Source organism: Rhinolophus sinicus, linkage group LG03, assembly GCF_036562045.2.
Source record: "Rhinolophus sinicus isolate RSC01 linkage group LG03, ASM3656204v1, whole genome shotgun sequence".
Classification (NCBI taxonomy): domain Eukaryota; kingdom Metazoa; phylum Chordata; class Mammalia; order Chiroptera; family Rhinolophidae; genus Rhinolophus; species Rhinolophus sinicus.
Window position 1 is genome coordinate 91,150,826 of NC_133753.1, and position 24,707 is coordinate 91,175,532.

General features: G+C 32.7%; 1 protein-coding gene across 4 annotated transcripts in view; it reads right to left on the reverse strand.

Annotated features, from left to right (window-relative positions):
* Positions 1-24,707, reverse strand: part of MDGA2 (MAM domain containing glycosylphosphatidylinositol anchor 2) — a 790,763-nt gene that overhangs the window by 68,190 nt on the left and 697,866 nt on the right. For all 4 annotated transcript variants that reach the window (XR_002137734.2, XM_074328196.1, XM_074328195.1 and 1 more), the window contains one exon: positions 16,292-16,440. Coding sequence is in view for 3 of the 4 variants with exons in the window: in XM_074328196.1 (XP_074184297.1) it covers positions 16,292-16,440 (149 nt within the window). In the remaining variant the exon portion in view is untranslated. The remainder of the gene's footprint in view (positions 1-16,291; positions 16,441-24,707) is intronic.

The window sequence follows — 24,707 nt, forward strand, 5'->3', positions numbered from 1 at the left end:
TTCAATTTAAAAGTTTTAAAGCTATGGACAGTGTTAAATTGCAGAAACATACTGAGATACTAAGCAATTATCTGTAGCTGTATCAATAATTAAGACAATAGTTTATCATATTTTGCTCAGATCTCTTTTTAAAAAGAGATACAATTTTATAGATTTGTATCTACCTCTTTCCAGATACATTTCCTTCCTCCCTCATGGCATGGAGGAACTATATACCAAATGTATTTTTAAAAATCTTTTACCTAATATGGTTTTACAATTTTCCAACATATGTCTGAATGCATAGAAGTTATATTATATCTAAAACTATGCAAATTAAAAAACAACAACTATTTTCTTCCAAAATACTAGCTTTTTTGCTATACTGAAAAACATTTTTCTACAACTGAGGTTTTTTGTTTTGTTTTGTTTGTTTTTTCCCCCAAAGCAACTGAACTAAAGTAGGCATGGCATTGTATTGATGTAAAATGTATATAACACAAGAGTTACAACAGGAGTTTCTTCCCCCTATTTGTCTATCTTTATTGCTTCCAATATGGCCGTAATATCCTCATGCTATCAGCTAATAATGGTTAAGAATCTGCCATATGTTCAAGTCAATGTTATCCAGCATTTTATAGTAGAGAGAATATGCATTTTCTCCAGATTTACACTACTTTGTATCGCAATACTTCATTTGCTGCAGTCTCTAAGACACTGAGAATCCACAGATCTAGTTAAATATACAGATAATCACTTTCTTTTTTTAGTAGTACAACATAATATCTTTTAAAAAAATAGATTTCACCAGAAAATGAAGATTATGGTGTTTTTAAGGCATGAAATACATTATTTTAATTTTAGTATTAGGACAGAGTTAGCTTAGTGGAGCTATTACAGATAAAATTGATAGTTGGCTGTATGCCTTGACTTTTTATTACCCCAAAACAATACATTTTATTTTGATACTTTAAAGTTTTATTTTCTAATCTTGACTAAAATGTCCAACTCTATATTTAACCTAAGGGAACTTTCTGTTTCTAGTCAAAGAAAGTATTTATCTTCCTCACCACCATTATAGAGTCACTGAATCAGCTAGCCAGAGCATTTCTTTTCCACAAAGGGTGTCAATGGGCACTTGTCTTATTAGGGAGACCACTTCATGGATGGTGTAGATGCTGATCATTGCACTATACACCTGAAGCTGAATAATATTGAAAGTCAAATACATATATATATATATATATATATATATATATATATATATATATATATATATTGACAGGATTGGGAATGCAGCATAGGGAATAGTCAATGGAATTGTAGCAGCTATATACGATGTACGAGGGGTAGTAGATTGGGGGAGGGGGTTATCACTTTGTGAGGGGTGTAAATGTCTAACTATTACATTGTTTTGTACACCTGAAACTAATAAAAACAAAGAAAAAAACCTAGTTAAACTTATTGTTAGTCTAATACATGTACCTGTACCTGTTATATTATTTGTATTATATGGCATATTAGAAATGCTTTTCTCACTCCACCACAAAAGTTCCTACTTTATCTTGAGTTGTGGCTTTGCTCATTAACTTAGCATTACTTGCCTATTATGATCTGGTTTCCAAGCAACAGTTTTTTGAAGTTGAAATTATATTAAATATCTTTGTTTATAGTGACTGCTTGACTCCTGGTTTTTTTTGGTGTTCATTTAATAGAATTGTCAACTCTAGATGCCATTATAAAATAATTTTATATTAATTGAAAAAGAAGAAAATTTTAAACACTGTTAAGTCAATTAGTATCACTTTATAAACAAGGGTGGCTTCAAAATATACAATTGTTAAAAAAGACAAAATTTATAAAAAAATGTAAAATTTCTTTGAAATATTTGAAATCTGTGCAAATATTTTAATATTATTAAAAAATCATAGCATTGCTATTATTATTAACACTTGCATTAATAATAAAAGTGCTAATTTAAAAAAGTAGGTCTAATCCATACAAGAATATATGGACATCCAGAGGGTCAGTGTGGCAGATTGAGTACTTTCTGAGCCTAATACCATTCTCAGATGAGCAACCCTAAATAAAAGCATTCTTGAGTGTTCAAACATACTGGGAATATTTGATAAAATTCATACCTGAGACATTTATTTTCATAAAAAATGTTTGATGTCTCTAATATACAGTCTGACGTGCTTCAGTGTTTGCATAAACATGTTGTTTTTTTCTTTTTTTTAAAGAATTGGGTTCATAAATAATGAATAGCATATATTATTCTTAAAAAGTCCTTAAACTCAGGAGAGGAAACTGTACTAGAAACTCTGGACTCAAGTGAATTATCCTTCAATACATCCAATTTCAGGGTCTCAATGTCTTTTCTTATTAGAAAACTCACACTTGCACCCTTGGAAATCTACATTCTAGTCTCTGAAGTAGTATTACCTGGGTAGTCTATGTAAGATCACAGGAAATAAATATGAATCTCTGTTACTATGAGAAGGCATGTAGAAGTTGCAGCTCTAATATAACAACAGTAATGGAACTTGCAGGGATAGCCCTATGCAAAACAGACAATCAAGCACATTTTTCATTTCTAGGAAGACTCTTCTCTCCACCTAGGTGATTATCCATAAACTCATTTCATTATTACATTAGCTACTAAGTTATTACAAGATAAATTGCTAAGTCTTTAAATTAGATGAAAAGTCCAAGATTATACCTTGTCTGTAGGACTCACTTTATACAAGAAGACTAACAATGACAGAAAATATTTCAGATATTCAAAGCAATTTCCAGTGGCCCAAGGTCAAGACTGGGAAAGCTACTTTAGAGCTGGTGGGACTTCTTGAAATCCGTGTTAAAATACTAACTACTAATCTTTACAAATGAAAGCCTGTTTCATTTTTTTTTCCACTTGCCGAATATGCTCATTATGTTTCCAGACTCTATTTTACACTTTTATTTATATTCTTTTGAGGTTGCATGCAGACCATCTCATACATAATTGTTGATATCAAACAGTGCATCTATATGCATATGCCACTAAACCACACGCAAATTGGAAAAAGATGCAAATATAAGTAAATTAAAACAGAGTATTGTATAATATTTATGAAACATTAAAATGTATCAAGTGATTACCTATGTATACAAAATTGTACTAATATAAACTAAACTATACTTACTTTATTGTTAGATCAGTCACAACAATATGACTGATCAGCAAGTACATAAAAATGATACACTCATAAGTGTGAAGTCCAATTCATGATGACAAAAAGAAAAAAAAATCACATTTGCTGAATTCTTTGAAGATTAGATAATTACAACCAAATCAAACAGTATCTCATTAGCCAGGGACAACAGTTATATTTAGTTGGTGGTCATAAAAATAACTGAAGTAAATGTAAATTTCTGATATAATGGGCACTGAAAATATACACAGAGATATAGAAAAACTGTTGAAAAATTTAGAAAGTTATGTTACATTGATAGAATTTATAAAACTGCTCTAATTTCAAATAATGGCATGTAGAAATTTCCAGTGAAAATAGTGAAGTAGGTAAACACTGTGCTTGCCTCCTCTAATGACCCCATAAAAATTGCAACTAAACTACAGAACAACAATCATTAAAAATTGCTCCAAGTCTAGCTGAACTAAAGTCCTACAACTAAGTACATACAGAAGAAGCCACCTTAAGACTGATAGGAGAAACAGAGATGTGGAACAGGCTCCTGCCACACTCGCATGTGACCATTAAAAATTGGGAGAGATATCTCAGCTGCAGAGGTCCTCCCAGAAAAGTGAGGAGTCCCAGCCCCACACCAGACTCCCCATCCCAGGGTTTCAGTGCCAATGGAAGTCTCCACAACATCTGGCTATAAAAAACAGTGGAGATTGTGATTGAGTGAGAAGGAGGGCTCCTGCAGTCCCAGGCGTTCCTCTTAAAGGACCTGCACACAGACTTACTCGCTGACAGACTCACACACTCTGAGCTCTAGCTTTGGAACGGCAGCTCGAAAGATGCGAAGGATACAGGGAGGAACTGAGCTGTCTGGCTGCAGGGTGAGGCCTGGAGGTACAGCTTTCTCCTGGATGGAGGAACTACGGAAGCCATTGTTCTTTGTTGAGCCTTCTCCAATCCTGGTGTGCATACAGAGGTGTCCACCATATCTGAGTCTTCATCAACCTGGCTAACACCATTTGTCTGCCCTACCTTGGTGATTCCCTGAGACTTTGCATCACGCAACTTGTGGGCATACCCAAGCCATTTCCAGTGGCTTTTCCATACAAATGCCCTGCCTTGGCTCACACTGTGAACTTTCCTAAAATCTCTCTCAAAGATTCATAAAACTGAAACAGGCAATATATGGATTTGGCATGTCCTGTACTTTTTGCTGAGCAGACGCAAGCTAGGCAGTAGTGGCAGCTGGCCTCAGTTTGTGGCTTGGCCTCTTGAGATACCTCCAAGCCCAGTCAAGGTAGCAGCTAGTTAAGGGTTGATTTGTGGCTCATGCCAGGTTGCCCCAGGCAGGGCATAAGCTGCAACTGAACTTGGCCTGTGGTGCAGGGTCCCTACCAGGAGGCCTGGGGCTGGCCTCCTGATAGGCTTCAGCTAGAGCTGAAGTAGCACCTGGATGCATCAGCAGACATACCCAAAGGGCAGACTGGGCAGTCACCAGAACTCTGCTAAAGCAAATCCTGTTCTGTGAAGTCAGCCCCTGCACAATAGTTTCTCCACAGTCTTCACAACCAATCAGACCAAGGGTCCATCTCTGCCATTGACATGCAATCAGCAACCAAGGCTCACCTACCCACAGGAGGGCACACACAACCCACACAAGGGAGACGCTTGAACCACCCACCTCAGGTGACCAGGGAGACTCTGCCACTGGGCCACACAGAACACCTACTACATAAAGAAACCCTACTAAGACTGAGAGACATAGGAGCTCTACCTAACATATAGAAACAAACACAGGGGGACAGCCAAAATGGGGAGACAGAGAAACGTGTTCCAAATGAAAGAAAAAAACAAGAATCCAAAAAAAAGAACTAGCTAAATTGGAGACAAGCAATCTACCACATGCAGAGTTCAAAACACTGCTTATAAGGATGCCTGGTGATCTCAGTGAGAACTTCAACCAAGAGATAGGAAACATAAAAATGGAGAGAGAAAACATAAAACAGAGCCAGTCAGAAATGAAGACTACAATAACTGAAATGAAGAATACATTAGAAAGAATCAATAGTAGATTAGATGATGGCAGCCAGATAGCTCAGTTGGCTAGAGCACGAGCTGTTAACAACAGGGCTGCTGGTTTAATTCCTGCGTGGGATGGTGGGCTGAGCCCCCTGCAACTATGATTAAAAATAGCGACTAGACTTGGAGCTGAAGGGTCCTGGAAAAAATCACTGTTCCTCAATATTCACCAATAAAAAAAAATGAATAAACACACACGCACACACAAAAAAACAAATCAAAACAAAACAAAAACAAAAACAAAACAAAAAACAAAACAAAATCAAAACAAAAACAAAACAAAAAACAACACAAAAAAACAAGAACAGTAGATTAGATGAAACAAAGGATCAAATAAGAGATTCAGAAGATAAGGTAGTAGAAAACACCCAATCAGAACAGAAAAAAGAAAAAAAGAATCCAAAAACATGAGGAGAGTTTAATGGGGCTCTGGGAAAACAGCAAGCATAACAAAATTCTCATCATAGGGACACCAGAAGGAGAAGAGAGAGAGCAAGGAATTGAAAACCTACTTGAGGAAATAATGATGGAAAACTTCCCTGACCTGTGAAGGAAAGAGATATACAAGCTGAGGAAGTGCAGAGAGTCCCAAACAAGATCAGCCTAAACAAGCCCACACCAAGACACATCATCATTAAAATGCCAAAGGTTAACACAAAGAGAGAATTCTAAAAGCAGCAAGAGAAAAGCAGTTAGTTACCTATGAGGAAGCCCCATAAAAATGTCAGCCGATTTCTCAACAGAAACATTACAGGCCAGGAGAGATTGGCATGAAATATTCAAAGTGATGAAAAACAAGCACTTACAGCCAAGATTACTCTACCCAGAAAAGCTAGCATTTAGAATTGAAGGATAGATAAAGAGCTTCCCAGACAAGAAAAAGCTAGAGAAGTTCATCACAACAAAACCACAAGAAATAGAGGAACTTAACACCAAAAAAACAAAACACAAAATATGAATAATATAATGTCAATAACTACATGTCTATCAGCAGTTACTTTAAATGTAAATGGATTAAATATTCTAATCAAAAGATAGGGTGGCTGAATGGATAAGAAAACAAGACCCTTACATATGCTGCCTACAAGACACTCACTTCAGATCTAAAGAAAGACACAGACTGAAAGAAAAGGGATAGAAAAAGATTTTTCATGAAAATGGGATGCAAAAACAAAACAAAATAATACAATGCAATGGAGTTGCAATACTTATATCAACAAAATAGACTTTAAAACAAAGGCTATAACACAAGACAAAGAGGGACCCAGTAATCCCACTTCTCGGTAATTATCCAAAGAAAGCCAAGCTACCTTGAAGGGATGTTTGCATCCATATGTTCATTGCAGCATTGTTTACAATGGCTAAGATGTGGAGGCAGCCTGTGTGTTCATCAATGGATGAATAGATAAAGAGGAAATTGTACATGTATATGGTGTAATATTGTTTGGCCATGGAAAGGAATGCGTTCTCGCCATCTGAAGTGGCATGAATAGACCTGGAGGGTATTGTGCTGAGTGGACTATTCAGACAGAGAAACACAGATGCAATGTGATTTTGTTTATATGTAGAATCTAAAGAACAAAATTAAAAAAGAAAACCGAAACTCATAGATACAGAGAACATTTTGATGGTTCCCAGATAGGAGTGAGTTTGGTGGAGTGGGTGAAAAAGTTGAAGGGATTAAAAAGTACAAATTGGTAGTTACAAAATAGTAATGGGGTTGTAAGTTAAAGCACAGAGAATATCATGACTAATATGATAATAACTATACATAGTGCCAGGTGGGTACTGACCAGTCAGGGCATCAGTTCTTAAATTGTTTAGATGTCCAATCACTATGATGTACATTTGAGATTAACATAACGTAATATTGAATGTCAATTGTAATTGAAAATTTCAAAAGGGAGTGATTAAATATGGTAATGCATGTAAAGAACATAGAACATTACCAGACTATAGTATATAGACTTCATGCACAGCTATTAGGAATAGGTAATGGCTATAATATTCAAACTATTACCTTCAAATTTCAACTCAACTTCTTGTTTCCATCTTTTCGGAAATGGTTTCCCTAACTTGAAATAAACTAAAGCAACTTAAACATTTTATGATATTTTGCCTTTCTTGTTTGAACTTTTTAAAACAGGGACTTGAAAAACTTAGCAATCCTTCATGAGGTACTTGTACAGCAGTAGTTTTTATGTAATTTTTTTGAAATCAGTCATGTTCAAGATTTATTATTCAAAGGTAAATCTTGTTCTAGCCATTTTAGTCAAAATATTTTACTTTGCTGAAAAGTAATCAGGTTTTTTGGTATAAAAATAGTGTGAAAATTTGTAGGACTCCACATTTAACACAACTTAAGAAACCTGAAATACAACTGAAAATGATAAAGCTAAACAAATAGTAATTTATAATTAAAAATGAAATAAAAGCAATACAAATGGTTATCAATTTAAGACAACTGAAAATCATTCATTCTTGGAATTTTTGGAAATGATCACTTAGGAGTGTAACAGTGTTTTGAGGTAGTCACACTCCTTTGTAAAGCCCTAAATTAATCATCAGGAAACTACCAAATGCAAATTTTAGTCCACACATACCACAATTAAGTACCTTTTAATATCTCATTAATAGGTCTCATATAAAAAACGCTTAGGAATCTATACAAATATAAGCCTAAGGGACTGTGTATATCTTGCTCAGAAGAACTAATGAAAATATTTGCAGTTGGGTTTTTTTCTCAGTCTATTGCATAAATCTTGAAAATCAAGAGTGAACTCAAAACAATATTTTAACGATTACTGGTCTTGGAAATGTATAAATCCAAGCATAACAAAAGAATGACTCTCCTGTTGGAACATAATATTCAGCCATTATAAAACATAAATTTCAAATTAACATTCCACAAATGGCATTGAGCATCATATGCTAAGTACTGTGCTTGACACAGTATTTACAGTACTTTTTCCATGGTGAGAACATCTAAGAAAGTTAGTATAAGGAAAAGACAAAAGATGAAAATGGAATCCGCTCTTAGTCTCTTCATTCTAGTATGAAAACATAAAACATTGGTTCTCAAAGTGTTGCCCCAAACCAGCTGTATCAGGAAGTTGTATCACACAGGAAGTTGTTAGAAAGACAAACTCTTGGGAGTTTGGTCCAACTGTTTTAAAAATCCTTACAGATGATTTTGACACATGCTTAAATTTGAGAACTACTGCTATAACACAAAGGAGACAGTGTGTTTAGATTATTAATAAATGCAATACATAAAGCACAAATAGACTATAAACACATATATAAATCTGTATTCGAACAACTTGCTAGTATTGAAGCATGAAAAAAATACAATTAATCTATACAACATTTCAGTTTTGATCCTTTCTTTTCCTTAAAAATATTTGAATGAATGACTGTTTACCATTTAACTTCACACTCCTAGTCATTTAAGACACTGAACACACACACACACACACACACACACACACACACACACACACAAACACACAGGTCTGTTGGATAATTTCTTTGATTTGGAACACTGTCTTGAATTCCCTAATAGTGTAACCGTAACAGACTATAAAAGATACAATTTAGGCATTTAAGAAGTGTCCTTACAATTAAGGAAATATATCAGTCTTCTCTTAATAAAATACTGATTCAAGTGGACAATAGGATAGGCTCTGGTCAATTTAATTAGATCTATAATTTGTTGACTTTGAATAATGTTAAACCTATTTACAATCTCTTTCTCTTTTTTCCTATTCCCCTCTTAACTTAATTACTTAAATAAAAATGCAACACTGATTTGTCAGTATGTAGTATTTTAGAAATTTGGGGCTTTATAAACTTTTCAAGTTTTGTTTAAAAGTGGAAATAACACCCCCTCACACACACATACACATTCACACCCTCTCCCCTTATTTTTCCTGGAATTGGAAGATTTTTCTACCTATCAGTTCTTTCATTTTCACTGCAAGTTCTATCACTACTGTCTTCATATAGTAAATTTATGTCTCTACATTTTTTGTCAGCTCCAGTTCTCACGTTTAATGCTTCTAACCTATAATTTAAATATTTAAGGGGAAGTGCTCACTTAAATTCCAATAGCATGTTACTAACTACGGTACCTTTACTTGTTTTATGTTCCTCTATTACTCAAATTTAACAAGCTTAATTTGAAAACATGAGCATACTTGCTAACTTTGATTCAATATTTTATTTCTGTCAATAATTTAATACTTGCGCTCCAAAAGTTTCTTTGAAGTTGTTCGTTTTTCTACCACATTCAGGGTCAAGAAAAAGAAAAATTCTAATTAATTTTCCCACGCAGTATTATAACAAAAAATAAAATGTGTTAAAAGAGACACAGACTCAGAAAAAAATCCTCAGAAAGTACTTGGACTTTTCCAAGACAAAGTACCTTTATTTCACAAAATCGTCTCCACCAGAGGTACGTTGCTTGTCCAGGTCTTTCAAATTTATCATATTTATATCTCCTAATAGATACATTGTGAAGTTAGTATTTATAGGAATGAAGAGGACATGCATTGTCTTTCATTTGGAAGATAAAGATAACTTCATTTTATACCAACTGGATTCTGGCTTATTTCTTTTCCAGAGCCAAAGAGACCATTTACAAAATGGTTTCTCTACATTTCTCTGTATCCCTTGCTCTTTTCTTCATCTATATATTTGATGATTTCCAGAACATTCACTAGAGAAATGAAAGTAAATGGCAGAGAATATAAGGTCACTGTACTTTTTAAAATTGTTTCTCAAAATTAAATCAATAGTCAAGCTCTGCCCATTTTAACATTTTCTTAATTCAATATTTTTTTCCTCTCCACCTTTACTTGTCTAATTTAAATCTTACTGCAAACATGCTTAACTGGGGTCTCTGCCTCTATTGTAATATCATTCAATATACTATGTATAATATGAACAGATTAATCTACAGAAAATGTCACTTTATTCATGATTTAAGACTATACAATGAATCCAGATTATCTATTAATTCTCCACCGATTCACCTAGACTGGCATTAAATGCCCTATGTCAAATGGAACCTCTAAATATTTTTCTCAAGAAAATCTAACTGGCTTAAATCAATCATGTACATTATTCTAATTTCACTTCTATCTTATCCTACAACTTTTCTTCAGCATCTGTAGACCGTGGCATAGAAACTAGTACTTCTTAATGCAAGTTGCTAAGGCATAAAAAGTCATACCACATGACCAATCAATTATACTGCATGCTCTTCAATTTTTTTGCTTCCTCTATGAACACATTAAATTAGGTATTTAGCAGTATTAATAACCACAATCATCATGCATATTGTCATTTGTGTATATAAAAAATGTATATATCTTAATTAGTATGCTCTATTTTAATATTAGGCTTTTAATAAACAATAAGTGATGAACAATTTAATAAAATAATGAAATTGTTTTAAATGAAAGGAGAAATAAACTAAAGCTCAGTAATTCTAGTCACAAAACAAAATTGTAACAAATTCATTCAATAATCAATTATACCAAAAATTATTTTTGAGATGAGTAATTTTTGATTAGTAATTATTATGATAATTATTTATGAAGAGAATTTGAATATAAACCTATAAAAACTAACAAATAAACCAGTCTCCACCTTGGTGATCATGTTACTTAACCCCACTATTTTGCAATAGTAATCGCTCTCATACCTATTTCTATGGCATTTGGTACATATTCCTATTTCAATAAGAAAATGAGGACACTGTTCTTTTTTTAAATTCTGGTAATTACTATATGATAAATTTACTCAAAGTTTTACTGACTGGGTAAACAAATGAGTACAATAATTCTAAGCATTTCAATATATCAGGACTTAAGAAGACAGGAACAGGGGGAAATAAAGCATTTTATTTACTAAAATATCCTACTTTCCAAAGTGACAGTCAAAAGTCACATGCATCGTGTATCTCTAAGGCAGATTATAAAAAAATAACTGTATAAAACTCTAAAATACTTTATTATTAAAAACTACAGTTGTGTATGTTTCAAATGGAGTCAAAGATGTTTATGTTGTTTGGTATATTCAGATAACTTAGACACAGTTTTGCTTGTTTCTCAAGTCATTAGATACCAAGGAAAGCAGACATTGAAATAACCTTTTATTTTTCCTATTAAGCAACAAATGAAGCAAATGATTGGGAGGCTAGTAGCTGTCTAAGGAAATTAAACAATTGCTTAGCTGAGCCTAAAAAAGTATAACTTAAGGACATTATGATTTTGAGAAAACTTTTTTCCACACATTAATTTATTAACTTGACATGATACATTTGTTCTCTTTTAAGTTTCTTAAAGCAATGATTCCAGAATTCCAATGCTTTTTTTCTAGATACACTGCAGCAACTTTTAAGAAAAGTAAATGAGCCAATACTCAAATTTTGAGACAATTTTTCTCATCATATTTAAATATAGACCATACAGTTTAACCAGGAGTCATCTAACTTTACCAGAAAGCTGGCGGTACATTAAGTTCAGTTTACTATCCCTATCCAGCTGTGGATTTAATAACACATCAGTGATTTTATAATCTTACTTAATTTAAGAATAGCTAATAAAGTTTCTTACAGCTTCTGGATTAAAAACAAAGTAGGACTCTTTAGAAGTGAATTTACCATTAGTCTTAAAAAATCAAATTTGTTTTTTAGACATAATCTGATACAGAAGTGTATTACATAATTAAGGCCACATTTGATATTAAAAGGGGATACTTTGCACTAGATAACCTAGATATTTTACGGATAGAAAAATGTATTGAGATACACAGACTCAAAAAAGAATGGGTTAAAATAAGACTTTAAAATCATAAAATATATAACATAAATTATTAACAATCCCTTGAAGAAAACTTGGTCTCATAATCAAAGATGAAAATACCAATTATTAGTAAAATAATATCCATTTTTTAAACATGTTGTTAGGTTATATTCCTAACATTGTTTATTTATATATCATCTACCTTATGCTGATTACATTCAAAAGCTCATTGACTCAAGATTCTGAGATAGTCTGAAAGATGAAAAAGTCAATATGCATGTAATTATATAATCTTCATTACAATGATTATCAGATCAGATTTCCAAAGTGATTTTCTTAAAGTGCTGGTATCAGATTGTGTCCTAAAACAATGTCGATATCTAAATATATGTATTTGAGAAAGAAGGAATCTACATTTGCTAAGATAATATAAAAATAACCTTATTTTCCATTAATACTTTTGTTTCTTATTAAATAGGGAATATTCTTAAAGAACTATGTCAATTTCATGGTCTATAATGATTACCCTATCATCCTAAACTTCTGTGTATAAGGGGATCTTCTAAAGAAGAGTTGTGTATTGAGGCCATTTTGCATGTAAAGATTTTCTTGTAAGGGTTAAGTGTAAAGAATATGGTAGTGGGGAAATATACATGCTCTTTCTATTCTTACACTGTATCTACAAAGAACACCTTCCTGGTCACATGGGCAGAAAGCACAAGGTCATTACACTTTATTGAGTCGTCCCCAAAAGATATATCAAAGTTTCTCTCCATGACAAGATATGGTATCTGAGCAACATTACCAATTAAAATAGAGCATTATTAAAAAGCACCATAGAAAGAAAGAAATAATACTTCTTTCTAAATATAAAAGAAAACCCTAAGAACAAAGAATCACAGAAAAGAATGCTATATCAAGTAAAAGAGTCAGCTTCACAAAGTATGTAAGAGAAAGGAATTCTTTTCTGGATCATAGTTTATAACACCAGAAATATGTTTTCCTCTGGTGGATACCATGGATCTCACAAACTTGGGAAGAACAGTATTAGCAGCAGACTTCTGATCTGATCAAGAAGGCTTTAAATGAAGACTCAAAGTGGAAAAGAAAAACATGAATCAGTAAAATGGATATTATGGAGGACAACTGATTTGAAATAAAAATATGACAGTGAAAAATATATCTAGAAATTAATTTTTGAAAAATTATGGCTTGGAATAACACTTAGGCTGAGGATATACAGTGTACTAAACAGAACTAAAATAAAAATAGTAGAAATGTTGAGTTCTTAAAATGCACTCTTTAATCCTTACGCAACCCTGGCAGATGAGCGTAAGAATTGCCACAGATGTTTGTGGAAGGAGTGACATTCACAAGGGAACCTGACCTGTGGGACAAGTAGGGGACGTATTCCACTTTATACTAGAAATATCTGATTGGTATCATTATCTTCAATTTACCAGGTAGGAATCCGGGCTTAGGTATGTTTAGAAATCTGCTCAATATTACATAGCTATAAAATGATAAGGCTAGATTGCCTAGAATTGGAAGCCAGATGCATCTGGCATTCATTATTTTAGCAGAATATAATAAGGGGGAAATTTACACATACACACACACACATACTTATATATGTATATAATTTATTCTAAAGAAGCAGAGTAGGGGGTTATTATCTAACAAATTGTTCTCAAGAGACAACACAGTGACTGGAAATTGTGCGTCACTGCGTATCAGAGCATTATATACTAATATTATGATCAGAAACATAAAGACCAGAAGTTAGAGGAGATACTCATATTAGGAAAGGAAAATCAAAGAAGATAAAGTGCATTGGAAAATAACGTAGCAATCCTAGCAAAATTATTACAGAAGGTAGTTTATTAATAATGAGCACAAGAGATGGATGAGAAGGAAGAGCTTTAGTTGGATCTCTCTTAGGAGGACGTCTAATTCTGCGAAAATCAGTCTATGTGATGAGGAGGACCACAATGGTAACTACTTTTCTGTTACTTTTGACTTATAGAGAAGGTGACTCGCACACACAATGGATACATTGGGGAGAAAAGGGATGTTAAAGGATGGAATGATGAGCAGAGTTGGGTAAACTCTGCAGACTTAGAACAGGCGGCTGTCCAGCATACAGGGAGCAATGGCAGTTACCCACATATTCTAAGAAAAGATAAATGAGGAAGAAAGTGAGAAATGAAAGATAAAATTATGTGTCTATCATTGCAAATAAACCTATAACCAGAAAAAAGGAAAAGGGGCTTAAAATAATTTAAGTTTACAGAGAACAATTCGGTATTATGTTTCTAGTTTGTTCGTAACACAGATAATAAAAAATGACTATGAATGACCAAATCATGTGGTAAGGACCTGAAAAATGAGTGTGAAGTGTCCAAAGTCAAGAATGCTTTGGGGCAGCCAGATGCCTCAGTTGGTTAGAACGTGAGCTCTCAACAACAAGGTTGCTGGTTCAATTCCTGCATGGGATGGTGGGCTGTGCCTCCTGCAACTAAAGATTGAAAATGGCAACTGGACTTGTAGCTGGGCTGTGCCCTCCACAACTAGATTGAAGGACAACTACTTGGAGCTGATGGGCCCTGGAGAAACACACTGTTCCCCAATATTCCCCAATAAAATTAAAACAAACAAACAAAAGAATGTTTAAGATGTTGAAAAAAATATGAAAGATCTAAAAATATTAGATGTTTTGAGAAAAGAAAGGGATACGCCAGTCAACAGAGGAAGAAAAGCCTGCTAATCTTTCTTGTTTATATCTTCTCTATCAAAGAAAATTATCATCAAATTAAAACAATTTTGATGTGGATTTGGAATTTACTCAGATTTTCTTAGGAAATAAAATAAATAAGAGAGAAACTTTCTGAATGATACACTGCTGTTGGCTGTGTCAGTGACCTGTGAATACTTAGATAAGAAAGCAGTGATTATCAAATGTTAGGATGCATTCACCAGGAAAATATTTTTTTTTAGATTATTAGACATGTAGGATAAAAATATTCAACACAAAATTTATCTTAATTTGAATGAAGTATCTTATAGTGTCTTTTATTATGACTTTGTGAACAAGATAAAGAAACATTGGTTTTACGATAGTACAGCTGAGTGGATTGCTGATGGTTGATCAGTTTTTCTCTGAACAAAATTTGCTTTGTCTCCTGTCCAAACTCAAAATGCTATTCTGTGATTTAGTTAAGGAAGTAGAAAACACACTTTAAAAATCTGTGGATAATACAAAGTTGTGAGGGAGAGCTAATAGATTATGTGGTAATCAAGTAAATTTTCAAAAATGTGATGCTGTGCTGAAACAGTAATCCCAGATAATACACTATGTAACAGAAAACAATGTAAAGATGTACATTTAAATTTCAAAAATATTATTTATACCACGAAAGGATAACTGAGTTTAACAGATACAAATTAAACATTTAAGACAGATACAATATTTTCACATAACCTATAATCTTTAGCTACCTTAGGAAACCATCAGACTTGATTGTTTTTTCTCATTTTACTAAAATATTTCTATTCTTCACACATATTAAATTAACTTTTAAGACATCATACATACAGAGGGTGCCAAAAAGATATACACATTTTAAGAAATGAAAATTGTGTTAAAATTATAATATTCAGTATATACCAATACAAAAGATGAATACAAGTTACGTTTGACTTCTGCAATTACAAGAGGTGCCCAAAGTGGTTACCACAAGCATCCAGCAAACTGCTGCTTGAGCATCATTGACCAAAATGTTAACATCTCTTAAAATGTGTATACATTTTTTGGCACCCCTGGTATACTTTGAACCCCTTAGAGTAAAAAAAAAAAAATGTAAGTCTTCTACTTTGTTAGGAAACAAGACAAAGAATTATGAAGTATAGGTAAGTATGAGCACCCCTTAAATAAGTTTCTTTCATAGCAATTCCACCATTGAATTTCTATCACATATCTAGTGCTGAAGAATTTAGAAGGCTCCAAGCATGCTACTTTACTATGTCTGCTGTCAAAGTGGAATATACATATGTAAACTTCAAAGATTTATAAATAATTAGGAACAGTTCTGTGTAGAGTAATATTATCTTTGACATAGGAAAATATACTCTGGAACTCATGCAAAATAATTTAACATTTATCGTAAGAAATCATAGCAACACGGTCTTCATGGAGGACCACAAAGAAGAAGAAGACATGATGAAATTTCTCACCTGCCTAATACCCAAGCGGTATGCAACAATGCGATCCACTGCGTCAGGATTCATTTGTGTCCACTGTAGACTATAGGAATAAACGCGGTGTCTGTTTTGCCACACGGGATTGTAGGTGTCATAATAGAATTCTGGAGCGTAAGCCTTGCCTAAAAACAAAAAGAGTTCTTAACTTTGAATAATGCCATGTTACGGTTAAACACACTTGTTCTTTTTGGCCTTTTTACTACTTTCTACTATGTGTTCTATTCATCACTCTTATATTTGGAAAGTCATATTATTAAACTCGAATCAATTTTGGGGAGAATTTTGAGAATAGATACAAGAGGATTTCCTGGTTGATTGGAGAAGCAATGTCAGAGAAAAAGAAGAATCAAGAATGACTACAAGGTTATTTTTGTTTGTTTGTTTGTTTGTTTTGTTTTGTTTTGTTTTCTTGTGTGTGTTTTTGCCTAAAAACTGAAAGAATGGAGTTTCCATCAATGGTGGTGAAAAGCTATGGGAGGACTACATTTTGGGGAGAAGATCAGCAAGTTATTTTTAAACAATTTGAATGATCGGAAAGGAGACATCAAGTGGGATATACTAGTCTGGAATTCAGGAAAGGCCAGGGCAAGAGATATAATCTTGCTAACCACTGACATATAGATAGATTTTAAATTTAAAGCCATGCGACTGATGAAATCGTTAGAGGAGTGTGAGTAGATAGAAAAGAAAACTAGGTCTGACTACTGGGGCAATCGACGGTTAAGAGATATAGGAGGAGATGAGAATCCCTATAAAGGCCAGAGACAGAAAAAACACTAAGTAGGAAAAAAATAAAAAATGTGGCATCCTAGAAGTCAAAAAAAGTATATATCAGGAAGTGAATGATCATTCTGTCTTAAAAAAAAAAAAAAAAAAAAAACAGGGATAATGAAAAACTTTGTTTATATCGTCCATGTCTTTGGTCAATAACCAAACAAAACTTAGCAATAGCACAAGAACTTTGGCCAGTAATAAAGTTTTATTTAGATTTTAAAGATATGTCAAGTGCATATAGCATATATAAAACATCTATTTTTTAATTATTATTGCCAAATTTAAAATTATACAGACCATTTGGAATTACAGGTCCAACTTCCTGATATTTTGAAATGTAGGTTTTTTTTTTTTTTTTTATTTCACACCTTCCTTTTTTTTTTAACCAATACTATATTTATTTATTAAATAAAAAATATTTAGTGAGACTATATTAAATGACAAATAGTGTACTAGGCATTGCGGATACAATGAATGATGAGGTATGGCCTCTGTCTTCATAGAAACTGCTTACATTTTCTCAGACTTTTAAAATAGCTCTGCAATTTTACTGGATGATTAGTTAATAAGTTGTACATTTATCATCCCTTATTCAATATCTTTTCTGTTTTTTCTTTTTAAAAAATAGAATTTTAAATGTCCTCCTGCGGTTTTCTTCCTGAGTTCCTGTATGCAGAACCTTTTCTTACCTGCGTTTTCATATTTCTTGAAACATCATTAGTCACCTATCATTTAGTCATTGCATAAAAATTTGTCACAGACAGTTAAAGAATGAATTTTGAACATTGAGAATGGAAGTGGTGGTCTCTATTATCCTGAAGATGTTCACCAGGAAAAAATAATATGAGAAGAAATGAATTTAATTTTTGACAAGTTTACTAGTAAAGTTAAATGCTAAATATCTGAATGTCAGTAACATTTGGAAAAGTCTCCTACATCAACATTGTGTGCATTATAAAATGTTCTATAAATATTCATTCAGTTGAATTGAAAATGGATTCTCAACTCCATACAAAGAATCTTGCATAGAAGGAGGTCTCTAGAAGAGCCATCACATTCGTTTTATTACTTCTTTTATCTTGTATGATATTTTCACTTATTACTATATGAGAACACACATTCATATTCACAACACTAAGAGCAAAATCTAGATGAAAAGGAAACAATATATTGAATGAAGGAATCATACCTAAACCATCATTAAAAACTTGTGTTTGAGACCAAATGTCCCAAAATGTTATTAAGGAGGTGCATTTAACAGTAGCCTAGATAATGAGTGAGGGGTTTTGATTAAAAATAAGCATCAAAAAAAAAAAAAAAAAGCATCCAAAACGTACACATGAATTAAAGAACTGCTTAAGTGAGTAATGCAAACCTAGAGTTTTCATTAGAGGTAGTGTCCAGATTGAATTGAGGTAAGAAGCGGGGTTGCTTTTGTTTTTCAACCAAGGGGGAAATACTAGGGGCATTAAATTTAATTCTAAGCAACATTTTTCACAAAATGAATGATGAATTTACATAGAAACAGGGACAGAATACAGTAAAAACCAGAGGCTATTTAATATGGAAAAAAAAAAAAGTCCTCTCAAAAATGGGCAAATGGAGTTTTCTAAGTGTTGAAACTCTATTACAGAGAAAGAAAATCAGACTAAATCTAAATATTAACAGATCTATGAAATATGATGAATATCAGTGAAAGGCTTTTAAAATAATACATATTTTGACTTAGAAATGTTCTACGAGTCCTCTATGAATACGGAATGGCTTACTTCGATAGGCTATGATTTCCCTTCACAAGAGGTATTTAGTCAATTCCTGATCCCAGTTAGCAAGGCTGAAATTGATGACTGCCCACAAGAGGACTATTAAGGTATCTCTCAGTCTCACATCTCTAGGGTGCTATGGAAGGAACATTTGCCTATTGTTTAATTGTATTATTTCAATTGTTTTAAGCATCCTTATTTATAAATTCCATTTTATGTTTCTATTATCTGTAGTCCAATCCTGCTTTTTGTTGACTGCCAGGAGAGTAATTGGCTGCGTGTCATAAATGCAAATTGCTATACTTCTAGGACTGATTGTTTTTCTAAATAAGTACTTTTAAGGTTATTGAAGCAGCCTGACCTTGAAGTTAAAAAAAAATAAAAATCCTCATGACTTTGTTAATAATGTGAATTTGTTTATCAAGACCTATTTTCAAGGTAGTAAAAAATTAAGCTACAATCTAACTGTCATTTAAATAATCCCATTAGATCAAATTATACTGTAAAATTCCATCATCATCTTTATATTTAACTACAGACTATTAAAAAAGCTTTCCAATGTATTTTTTAAAATACTTTAATTTATCTGTATTGACATATCACTCATATCACATACCATGTATGAGTGATATCCCATGTAATAATTTTTCATATATATTTCAATTTTTCATATAACATTGTATTAGAAAATAACTTATAGGCGATCTATTCCAATGTCTCATATGACAGATAAAGAATATTTAGAAAGAAAATAGCAATGGTGATGATATACAGAAATTGATATACATAAACAATCAAACGCAACAAGACCCATGACAAATTTATTTTGATTCATGAATTAAAAAAAATAAAGAAAATTTTACTTTCATTCAATAATTGCATCATCTTGGAATTAAAGGTGAAAACTGTTTTTAGATGGTACATAAATAATATTGATTAGTAAATAATAAGTACTGATAAGAAATAATTATGAGTATAGTAAGTATAGATATGTCTGCTTATGTCTCAGAGATACTTTGTACTAACCCTCTTTTGGATCAACTTTACAAAGCAAACATGCTTTCTGATTTCATTTGAAAAATGTATCTTAAAATTAAACACACACACTCAAATGTCTTCGCTGAATTCAGAGACAATCATATTTAATGTTTTTACATTCATTTTGTAAGAAACACACAGTAATACTAAGGAAATATGTTTATAATAATCCTAGGCTCTTAAAACCAAACGAGACACCTGCTGTCTGAACAAGAAAATAATTCACAATATATTTTTTTCTTTTTTATCCTCCATGGCAATTTTTCTCCTTTTTTTTTTTTGGTCCGTCTAGCAAGCATGCCAAGAAAATTTTTTCTCATTTATATTCTAGTTTTAATTTTATGTAATATTGTTCCAGTTTAAATCCTTTTAGTCTAACTGACCTAGAACTGCATTAATTATCCAAACTGGCCAATAATTTTAAGACACATTATGAGTGATTATATAAAGATCTTGGATTTTAAAATATTCTTAAAATATACATAAAGAGAAAATTTAATTGTTCAAAATTTTAAATATTTATGTAAAAGTACATTAATTGTATTTTGCAAATAGCTTTTGGAAAGTGATTAAATTGAGAATTCAAAATATGATTTTATGCATAAAGCTCAAAGTAAAAGATATTAAGAAGCTATGACATGTCACTTTCCTAGTATAAAAATGTTAGCTTAAAATACAGCAAAAATATTTTTTCAGATGCATACTTAGACTTGCAAGCACAAAAGAAAATTATTCCTCAGTGTCAGAAAACAAAGAACTTAAAATTAGACATTGAATAAAAGTTTAAGGAGAAAAGCAGTGTTGCTGTTTTGTACACTGGGGAGCTGGATTTTAGGCCCACAGATGAGGTTAAGGAGCCCCGTCCAAGCTGAGAAGTTTGAAATGAGGCCACTACATATGATCAAGACCAGTAAAAACAGCAATCTCAGACATGTGGTATATTGGGAAAAAATTGCCCCTCACCAGTATAGGAAGATGACAAAAATACTGCATTAACAAAAAAAATCATCCTTGGCTAGCAATATCACGGGAGTGCTTGAGTAGATGTAATATTGAGTTGTTCTTGAAAGACATGTTTTCAACTTAGACTGCAGAAAATTTCTCTAAATCAAACCTCAATGAATAAGAATTCAAAAATACAACATTAGTAACCCACAAGCAAATGTTCCATTATGAGTGATTAAAAGGCCAACAAGCAGCAGGACTAGACTACAGATGATGGAACCACAAAATGAAATTTATAAATAAGTATGCATAAAACAATTGGAGAATACAATAGAAAATGGTAAACAAACTATGGGATCTTCTGGGAAAGAATAATTAATACTGTCTGTTGGGACCAAAGGTAGGCTTTACAGGGTACATATCTGACATCTTTATTGACCTTAAAGGAAAAGAAATTCCACAGACAGACAAGGGTGGATCATGGAGGAATAAGAGAAGAGAAGTAAGGTATGGTGTTAAGAGGAGAAAAATAAATATATTATAGACAATATTTTAGAACTACCCTGTTTCCGCGAAAATAAGACCTAGCCGGACAATCAGCTCTAATGCGTCTTTTGAAGCCAAAATTAATATAAGACCCGGTCTTATATTATGTTATATTACAGAAACCCAGTCTTATATTATAGTAAAATAAGACTGGGTCTTATATTAATTTTTGCTCCAAAAGACACATTAGAGCTGATTGTCCAGCTAGGTCTTATTTTCAGGGAAACGCGGTACCACAGGGTTCGGTGTGGCTATAGCATGCAGTACCTGTCTTTCCTACCAAATCGTTCACTTTTGAAGAACAGAAGTGTTCTCATCAGCTCTTACTACAATGGCTGACACAACACATGTACGTGAGTAAGACAGGAAAAATAGGTATGTGCTAATTTATGGAGTGTCTTGTTTGATATAATACGATGTTTGATATTAACCCTATAGTCCAATTAGTCTCAGATTATTTTAACCAGTACTCACGTAAGTGGGAGAAAAGATTTTACAGTGAACCTACTGATTTTCATTTGCCAAGGTGAAAAGAAATCACTGATATCAAAGAATTGAATGAGAACTAAATTAATATTCAACATGGTAATAATGAAGGAAATTCACAAAACACACTTGCAAAGTATACAGAACAACAAAACAATTAAAACTTTTCAAAGGTGTATTTATTCATACAGGAAGAGTAGCTACAGAAATTCATGGCAAACTTAAAACTGATGATACACTGATTAAAAAAAAAAAAGGCTTCTAAAAATCACAGAAATCTCCGTTCTCTGATTGTATGCATTTTAGTAGAAGCTAACAACACAGTCAAGTGCTTTTGGCGTCAAGAGTCACACTGTGTTTACACACAGTCTAACGCAGTGGATTACTCATTATAATCTAACAGACATAATATTCAATAAAGAGCTATGCAGCTCTGTCATTCCTTCATTGAGCAAAAGAATACATGCAATTGTTGGAATGATAAATACTTTTTCTTGAAATTAATGAATCTTGAGTCATACTAAAAAGGAAAGAAATGCTTCTAACAGAAATGGGGATTTTTTCTGTTTTTAATCAGGGATACGATAGACATCCATTTTATATTTTACAACAATAACTGGTGGGAAAGAAGAGAATGGACCAGTTAAGTGAAAAAGTCTTGGCAGGAAACCAGTAAGAAGACAATATCTTCAGAACAAAGGACATGATTTGGGAAATGAAGAAAGGCTCATGAATCCAAAATGCATTGCAGATAAACAACTAATCAGCATTTGTCTTCTGAGTGGATACTATAGGTGCACTCCTAAGTTTTTAGTCTTTGGAGAGAGAATGGACACTAGCGTTTCCAACAAGATGGAAAAGGACTTTATGCATCTCATCCTGGAAAAGGAGTGAAGAATTACATGACCTCTTGGGATCCTATTAATTTGAAAGCCCTCTGTCTTGATTTAAAGCCATGTAAAAATTAGTATAATGATTTAATGCAATCTCCATCAAAATCCTAATGCCATTTTTTAAAGAAATAGAACAAAAATCATCAGATTTGTATGGCATCACAAACGACCCTGAACAGCCAAAGCAATCCTAAGGAAAAAAAACCACCAACAACAACAACAACAAAACGAGTCTGGAGGTATCACACTCCCAGTCTTCAATTTGTACTACAGAGCAATGATAATCAAAACAGCATGGTATTGGCAGAAAAACAGACACACAGACCAATGGAATAGAATTGGAAACCCAGAACTAAACCCACATAAATGTGGACAGATAATTTTTGGCAAAGGAGACAAAAGCATACAATGGATAAAAGAAAGCTTCTTCAATAAATGGTCCTGGGAAAATTAGAAAGCCATGTGCAAAAGAATGACTTTAGTTTGCTGTCCCCATACACCAATATTAACTCAAAATGGATCAATGACCTAAATATAAGGCCTTAGACAATTAAATACAAAGAAGAAAATATAGGTACTAAACTTATGGACCTTGGTCTCACAGAGGCTTTTGTGAATTTGACCCCAAAAACAAGGGAAATAAAAGCCAAAAAAAAAAAAAAAAAGGACTATATTAAACTGAAAAGCTTCTGCCCAGCAAAACAAACCATCAACAAAACAAATAGGCAACCAACTGCATGGGAGAAGATATTTGCAAGCAACGCCTCCAATAAGAGGTTAATATACAAAATACATAAGGAGTTCTTTGAGAACAAGTCAAGGTTTAATTTTGTGAAGTCAAAGGAAATTAAAAAAAAAGGAATAAATGTGTTCATCTGTGTTACTATGTTTGGTATTTAGTGTATGATATTTAATAGTAGTCTTTACCTCATTAATTGTAACTAATAAAGGAATTATTACCATAATTGATAGATTCTGCTTATTTTCATTTGATTAGGAAGGTGGTCGATTAATATAAAAAAGGAATGAAGAAATGGAAAACATGTAAGTCATACTTAACAAAAGAAAATATTGTACACTTGAAACCTATGTAACTTTACTAATATTGGCACCTCTGTAAACTTTAATAAAAAAAGAAACAAAAGAGAAAATATTGTATCTGATAAAGAACAATTTATCTTTTAATTAAGATGAATGTCACAGCAGCAATAAAGCCAAATGTTGTCAAGAGTTTGTTTAATGGTAAAACTTGTCGATATATGTGTGCAGGAAAGAAAAACATAAAAACTAAATTATACATCTGTGAAGTCAATGACATCTCTCAGTTAATGATTGTTTAGAGTTTGGAAAAAAAATTGTAACTCAACTAAATCATTTAGGTTAACTGCCTTTGTACTTAAGACAGAGAATAGATTATATTTTCTCTTCCCAGTTAGTGACAGCCAATATGTTTTCAAATGACCAGTCATTGTTATGACATTATTTTAAAATTGCAACATGCCTCATTTTATCTATCCCTTACAAGGATCCATTTTCTTCTGCTGGAGTCAGAGCTCTGAAAAACACATTGAGGCAGACTACTCAGAGATTGCATTTTAGTACTGAAGAACTTCCTTAGAATTCATAGCCCTGGAGAGAAGGTCTATTGATTGGTTAAACAATACAATTATTGCCAATATTGTCAGGCTTTGCAAATCACTGGGATCTCGATAAAGAGCTTTTAAATTTGCCCCAGCTTAAGGTATATTTGCTTTACATACATTATAATTTCCTTTGTAGGTTATGCCTTTTCAAAATAAAACTCCTAAAGAAATAGGTTTCTTACTCCCCAAAAATGGCTTTATGAAAGCAACTTTATTAAGTTAGTGTTCCTATTTCCTATCTGGAAAAACTTTAAAAAACAAATTTTAGCATCATTTAAATGAAATCTAATCAGTAAAACAA